The sequence below is a fragment of the Colletes gigas genome, unplaced genomic scaffold, assembly GCF_013123115.1.
Source record: "Colletes gigas isolate AHSC1104 unplaced genomic scaffold, ASM1312311v1 Colletes_gigas_Sc00017, whole genome shotgun sequence".
NCBI classification, from domain to species: Eukaryota; Metazoa; Arthropoda; class Insecta; order Hymenoptera; family Colletidae; genus Colletes; species Colletes gigas.
In genome coordinates this window covers 1,824,873-1,832,641 of record NW_025106646.1, presented here as the reverse complement: position 1 = coordinate 1,832,641, position 7,769 = coordinate 1,824,873, and the positions used below count along the sequence as shown (strand labels likewise).

Genomic DNA, 7,769 nt, shown 5'->3' with positions numbered 1-7,769 from the left:
AAGAACAGTATTGTAAGCTCATGCACTCCTTTTTAAGTAAAAAATTTAAAAAAAAAACGTAGAGTTAATATTATCGACCAAGGATCTGAGAATGCTGTGAATTAAACAAACCCAAGAGAATTATTGCTGAATAATTTGTTCTATTCATAATATATTATAGAAAAAAGATTACAGAAGAATTACTTATAGAGTAATGCAATACCAGTAATGAAAAACCAAATGATTCTGACAATTTTTTTCGTCGTTGGACAATTCTACTTGTAATACAGTGAACAACAGATTCAAACCAATTGCATACATAGAAGTACTAATAACAATAAAAAACGATTCGTTTTGACAATTTTCCTCGTCACTAGGAAGGATTCTATGCTGTAAAAGTTTTCGTATCATTTCTGTGTATCTTTAATGCAATCAACAACAAAATCAAACCAAACTGCATACATAGGGATACCAAGGATAAAATGAAACGATTCATTCTGACAATTTTCCTCGTCGCTGGGGAGGATTCTACGCGGTAAGAAAGTTTCGTGAACGTCCCAAGCTGATCCAAAATTACGATCGTTCGAAAGTTTCGACTACCCTCGCGCTCGAACAAAGGAACACCCGTTTCAATCGGGAACGACTATTATCGTCCGACAATTTTCTTTTGTTTCTCGTCCTGTATGAAATCCCGAACGCGACGTACCCAGTTAGACGCAGCGTGTTGCTCGTAAGAGTCTTGGAACGACTGTTAAAAGAATTTTGCTCCATACCACGGTGCACATCGCGTTTATCGAAGTTTGTAAAATGTACACGACGTTGCACGAGAAGTTTCTGTCACCGATAAAGCTCTGGCTGTTAGGTGCATCGAGTGCAGGACCGCGGGGCCTCGAAGGTGTATCGCGATCGTCGTACGCGCGTTAGCTGTTACTTCATTAGTAGGATCGAGGTCGTTGTAAGCAGACAACGACGACAGGGTCCACGTGCTTCGACGTTGCAATAGGGACGATTGTTTTCACCGAGAAGCACGGGTTATATGCATAATTTGTATCCCCCGGCAGCTGTACACTCTGTATCTTTCTTGAATAAACCGAAATAAATTTTTCTTTTAATTCCTTCAGCCAAAAGCACATCAGCGGCCGGCCACGATTCGGCGGAATGACGCGAACAACCCTCGAAATTCCATCTATTCGATTCGAATAAACGTCGTGACGTCTCGACGTGTCATTCTGCTTTGTCGTAGCTGGCGTTTGTTATTTTCTTCTCGACCACCCGTCCTTCAATTAGGAATGTGCGATTGCAAATGTCGCTGAGCACGACTTATTTTAAAATGTTTCTCCAGCGTGCACGACGACTTGAGACAGTACTCTAGCGTGAATTTTTTACAAAGAATCTATAATACTCTTTTGCAGATAAATTTACAGGGTTTGTTTATATGTGTTTGAAAAATATTCTAAAATTTTTTGAAACAAAAGAATGGATCCTTTAAAACACAGTTGGCTTTGAAAAAAGATCCACGGGGGTTCACGATTGTGGCCATTTTGTTTACTTGCAATGAGAAAGCGTGTAAGATTCTTAATTAATACAATTCTGTCTGTGCGTAGTAAATATTGATTTCTACGATGGCTAAGGAAGAGGTAACAAGTGAAACGAGCAAGAATAAAATGAATTTCCACTGAAAAGTAGAACGGGAATGTATTGTGCGTTAAATATTTACGTTACATTTAACACTAAGTCTTTAGGTATACTTATATCGTAACCATTAATTATTTCGAGATAAATGTTCTTTTTACATCGATCTGATAAACAGTAATAATTTGTATTACGAACGACTGTTTCTGCGTATTTAGTAATTTTATTGAGGTACTATTGTTGTCTACATAATCCCTCTCAAAACGGAAAGATACGCCATCGACGCTTTCATTATCTAAAACAAAATGAACACGTTTGAAACAATCGTGTTAAAAAATGATGGTTTTCCTACATTATGCGGATTTTTATGTTTAAAATTGACACGAAGTAATAGTATTTGAAATACTCACAGCGCCGAACGTTTCCAATGAAAACACATAAAACTTGCCCGCAGTTAGGTACGATGGTTTTTGGGATCGGGCTATGCTAAACATTAAAGATTTCGCGTACTCGTCTGGCAAGTCATACCAATTGATAAAATAGCAAGCCATTTGCATTTCACTACTCTGAAAATATTGTAATACACGACGAACCCAATGTTAATGCTTTGATGAAATGTTTCCATGAAAACAATCCTTATACGAAATTACAAGCTTTTTTTTTTGTAAACTTCCAAACATTGATAAAGCTACCAACATGTAGTTGTAATTCATAATTTTCTATCAGTTTGTAAACAAAATTTGTAAAAAACCTACACTACAGGACACTTAAATCCTTTTCTATTCGATACGAACTCTTATTTGGCAGAGTAATTGATTTAATTAGTCTCTTAACACTTTACCGACCGGTAGCGGTTGATTAATCGGCTATCGGTCGGTAAACGCCGACCGATAAAACAGTTGATTAATAGGCTATCAGTCGGTAAGCGTTAGCCGGTAAAACAGTCGATTAATAGGCTATCGGTCGGTAAAGTGTTAAAACGCCATTTTGAGAAAGGGGTTCATAAGCTTACTCGAGAGCCAAGAGCAGGGAGTCGAGACTAATATATTTTGAGTTAGGATCACGGTCACGGTCACTGAAACGACTAAAATAGGATATACGGTCGTCTCAACAGGGTTCCTTAAGAGAAATTTTCTCTAGAGCCTTCCTTTTAACCGTAATTGTTGAGGAAAATTTGATCAGACTGAAGATTAACCGATATTCTTGTAACTAAAATTACTTTAATTAATTTTCATTTTGTAACTCGACTTTTGATCCTTTACATCTAACATACAATTTTAAAAACGTCTAAGCTTTACTTATTTTTAATACGCATAATAATTATATTAATTGTATAAAAAATGAAATTACCTCGGCAATTAGGCACTCTCCAAGGAAACAGTAGCAAAATGCTAGCAATACTACAGCGCAAGAGTAAATTACAAAATGTATCGTGTTCATGTCTTCGCCAGATTCGCTCGTCTATAAAATATCGCCATATTTGAATTCTGCAAACGTTTGAACATTTTTTCTGAAACACTAACAGTTCTTTAAAACGAACAACGACGTGCAACGTGCTGAACAAAAATTTCCAACAAACAGACGAATGTAGAAGGAATCGAGTGCTTTACTATACTATAAAGTGCATGTGATCATGTGTAATTAATTTCATCCGATATCTACAGGAATTGATAACGTTACCATAAGTAGTTGATAGGCTACAACGCACAAAGAGAATATCAGTCCTAATGTTTGCACAAACATCAAGGAACTGAACGCTTCCGCCAAAATATTTGCCAATCTATAATTAACCATACGTGGCGTTGTGATGCTTTTATTAAATAAATTTATTAATGCAAAAAGATTGTTTTATATTACTCTCGTGTAACAGGTTCGAATTATCGAGTTTTCGTTTTTCTTATAAAAATTTTAATAGGAGTTAACAAGAAAAGAATTGACATAAAAGATTATTTTCTGTAATTTAACGATGTTCCTTTATATTCTCCAAGTTCAAATGAATAATAGTTTTTTTTTTTAATTTATGAATATCAAAATATTAGTTACTATGAGAGATTCTCCATTTGAGTATCTTGAATTAATACAAAGATTGATGGATTTTAATTGAGAAATTGAAGGCAGAACGATTATTTGAAACGCCTTACCGTAGAAGTTCAGTGTGTCGTTCAACGAGCATTCTCATTTTTGGGATATATGTGCGAGGTTCAATGTCAATGTTCCTAACACGTTGCGACAGTATCGAGAGCTGACTGCACAGGTGAAAGGTTAACGTAACTAAAAGACTGTCCGCCCCGGTGGCACCGACTGTTAATACCATGCTGATCGGAATGAAATAAACGCAGAACAACGCGTACGTACGCATTTCCGTCACTTCGTAAACAGAATTCACTCTCATCGGTATTTCGTATGGAAGCGTGCAGTTGTTGAACTCTACGAACCAATGAAAAACATCAATAAATAAAAGCAACACCTAGTAACACAATGAGTTAGAAATTCATTAGTACAGGGGTACGTATTTTAAAAAATGAAGAAGTTTGCAAGACTATTAATATTTCGCCTTCTGGAACAAACAAAAACAATCCACAACGTAATGTGTACTTTTTCGACCTCACAAAATTATTTGCACACTTTATAAATTTATTTTTTAGTACTTCGTGGGATACTATTCTTCAGTTCGTTCGAATATTAAGGGGCCATTCTACCATGTAGCCACGAAAAATATTTTTTTTTGCGGACTATTAAAGAGTGATTAATTCCGTGTTTTGTAGATACATTCATTATATATTTAGCTATATTTACGAATTTTTGCAACGCATAATATCTACTGATTACGCTGTTGTTTGTTGATCAACAAACAACAGTTTTTAGGAACGGCGCCCGACTGCGTATGTGATATCTTGCGAACAAGTTATCCGAAATCCAAAAACCAACGATATTCTTAATATAGATGAGTGTGGTTATAGCATGGACTAGGATCTTTTCAAAAGAACAAAAAATGGCAAAATGGCAGCTATTTTACGAAAAAATACTGAATATTTTCATATATTTGGCTGCTTTTTTGTTAATAAAAGAAAAAGTATTGCAGATATCGCAATTATCCTAGTTCATGCTAAAGGAAGACTAGTTCTAAAGATACTGTATAAATTTCCTCTTGATATCTTGAATAGTTTTTCTGTTATCACATACGCAGTGCCGAAAAATGTAGTTATATGTACATATATCCCTGCGCGTGGTACATTACAGCAGGCTATAACTTCGTTAGTTTTCAGAATTTCAATTTAATATTTGGTAGATATATTTTCGAGACTACATACTAAAAGAAAATGCAAAAAAAAAATTCGGTTTTTAAAATCCCACAAGGTAGAAAGGCCCCTTAAATCAAGCACCTCACAAATACTGTAAAATTGTTAAAAAATTCAAAAAAATTAACGCGAACTTATCGAGTGAAATTTATACATGAATTGTATATAAAAAAATAAATTTTCTTTCTGGCGGAGGTGAAGAAGCAAACGTCACCCATTACGAAAAAATTACACACGAAAAAATAGGCTATTTGAAGGAGTAAATTTTCGTGTAATAATAATATTAACCTGAGAATGAAATTCTGCAACCAACGATAGACTTTGTCTTTTTACGAGGTTTTTTTATTGCATTTTTCGGTATTCGTATCACTCGCGCGTCGAGTACATAAATACAGGTTTCCTCGACGGTGAAGTACTCGATTAAACGGTCCCGAAGGAGTCACAGCGTCGGTGGTCGTGCAAAATCTTCGACAAACTGTGACAGGCTCGTAAAACGTAGCCGTTTGCGTATCGTGAAGGAAGTATAACTGTCGCCTCGAAACACTATAAAACTGCACGCGCGATGTAACTGTACGCGCAATCATATGGATACGGATATCGAATGCGTTTCCTGGATTCGACCGATAAAGTCCACATTAAAATCTTGATTTATCTCGCCCGCGCGTCCGCGACACTCTGATAATGGCCGCGAGTTTAATAAAGCCACGACTTTTACCGCTTTCTTCGTTCCACGACTCGCGACACGAAACGTCATTTCGCGTTTTAATGAAACACCCGGTTGACGCGTAAAGCTGGAAATTAAGTTCTCAATGGCGCTCCTCGAGATAGTGGGGACGTTGTTTTCTGGCAGTACCGAATTTCTCGATTTTAGAGGATTTTTAAATAATTCAAAGATACGAATCTGATTCAATTCGGTAGTAAAAGCCTCGAGTGAAACGAACATTCCAAGGAAACGGTTTACTACGTTTTTTAACGCGCATATACCGTAAGTATGAGCCTTAATATTATTCGTAAAAATGCGTCCGCCGCCATTTTGTAGAGTTAAAATAAAACGGGCGTAAAAGAAAACAGTAGTATATACTTCGAACATATAAGAAATAAAACGAACTGTATTATAATCATGATAGAGACAATGAAAATATCATTATTATTAGCATGCTTCTATGTTGTATATCCGCCATTATGTATGTACGGTGTGGTTCAAATTTGTTAACACAATTCCGTGTAAATGGCTGCATAGTTTTAAATGAACCTTTATCTGATTCGATTTTGAGTAAAATGAAATTTTTTCGTATTTTGTTTCTGAGAAAATTCATTTTGGAAATTCGTGGAGCAGGTGTCCGTCCATTATCCGTTATTTCTACTTGTTTCGATGTCCTTAAACAATAACATTATTATGGAATTACTTTTCGTCGTTGGGCTCACTAATTAGAACCACTATAGTTGAAATAAATATCATGTCAATATCGATGCTTATGAACGTCCAACCTAAGTAGAAATAACGAATAATAGACAGACACGTTAGATAAATCTTCAACGTCCATTATGTTGGAAACAAAAACATATTTTCGATTCACTTTTTCACGTAGAATAATCATATCTAATTATAAGTCGATTGTCTTCTTATTTTCTTGATTTAATTTAATAAAATTCTGTAAATATAACTGTAACTTAAAATTTGTTTCAGTATTTATTTCTGTAACCATTACTAAAATCCGCCAAATCCTATCTGAAGTTTCCCTCGAACGTCTAGACTTGAGAATTAATTTGTTTAGTTCCACAATGGTCAATTGGTCATGATCAAAGCGTTAAAAGTTTTGATTACGAAATTGAAGAAAAGTAAATATAATTTATATGAGAAATAAACAATGTCAAAACGAAGTTCTGTACAATATTAATTGTGCATCCGATCGAACTTACTCGATGAAAGACAGTCGAGAACTGGCTTGGCATAAAACAACATAGGCACGAAGAATAAAGACATGGCCGACGAGGTGGAAAATAACGTGGCGGCCACGTTGTACCACACCACCGTTCGTCTTTCATCCTGCGACTGATACAAGCCTTGCTCCACATCCCTTTTCACGACTGCCAGTAAAGGTAGCACGAGATGCATGTTCAGTCGAAACATCACGGCCTTCAGTACTATCAAGATGGTCGGAAACGATAACGTGATATTTTTCAACGACTTCTCAAGGTCGTGCATGTTCTGCAAGAACGTAACGATCTCCAGCCAAGTGAATATAATGACGTACGTAATGTAGAAAAAGAATCTAACGTCGTTCCGATTATCCGGCCAGAGGCCGGATAAGTTCAGGATGCGTTTGCTCCATGAAAGCACGTTCTTGTCGTACAACAATTCCACGTACACCGATATCGGTTTCTTCAATCTCGCGAACATGACAATACTCTTGTCCTGAAAGATTACAAAGTATCCGATCGTCAATGTCGAAGTCATTTTCTTAACTCTGAAATCTGGTTCCATCGAAACCATCGACACAGACTTTAATACATAGCAGCGCAGACATATTCGATGGTAAAATTAAAAATGAAAATGGTAAAATTTCAGACCCCCCAAAATCGAAATGGTCACCAAAAAGTCATCAAAAATTCCTGTTCGTGTCTACGACTTCAATTCGAACTATAGCAGAGAGCGACCTATACATGCAACGTTCCAAGCAAAAATTCTAAAAATCACTCACTTCTGCGAATTCGATTACACTACATTTCCTCGATTGCCAACATAGCGTGTATCGGTGTTTTGTATGAGAAATGTTTTCGTCTCGATAGCCGATAAGCGACTGGAACTCCGAACGAAACGATCGTTGAGTTCGTGGACGAAAGGTTGGATAAAAATTC

At 36.2% G+C, this 7,769-nt stretch overlaps 1 protein-coding gene across 1 annotated transcript; it reads right to left on the bottom strand.

The window, feature by feature from the left end:
* Positions 1-1,855: 1,855 nt before the first annotated feature.
* On the bottom strand, positions 1,856-7,368 carry LOC122400316 (odorant receptor 82a-like). The gene is made up of 6 exons (XM_043401710.1): positions 6,831-7,368; positions 3,753-4,038; positions 3,292-3,391; positions 2,962-3,072; positions 2,022-2,177; positions 1,856-1,906 (listed from the first exon to the last, which is right to left on the bottom strand). Exons 1-6 carry the CDS (start codon positions 7,366-7,368, stop codon positions 1,856-1,858), a joined length of 1,242 nt encoding a protein of 413 aa, XP_043257645.1.
* Between the last annotated feature and the right edge of the window lie 401 nt (positions 7,369-7,769).

Bases quoted from the DNA above. Each gene is read 5' to 3' on its own strand.
- LOC122400316 (XM_043401710.1), bottom strand. From the start codon at position 7,368: ATGACTTCGACATTGACGATCGGATACTTTGTAATCTTTCAGGACAAG. The intron at 3,073-3,291 runs GTAACGTTATCA...GATATTTTATAG, and splicing joins TAGCCTATCAACTACTTATG to ACGAGCGAATCTGGCGAAGA. The intron at 1,907-2,021 runs GTGAGTATTTCA...ATTTTGTTTTAG, and splicing joins CATTGGAAACGTTCGGCGCT to ATAATGAAAGCGTCGATGGC.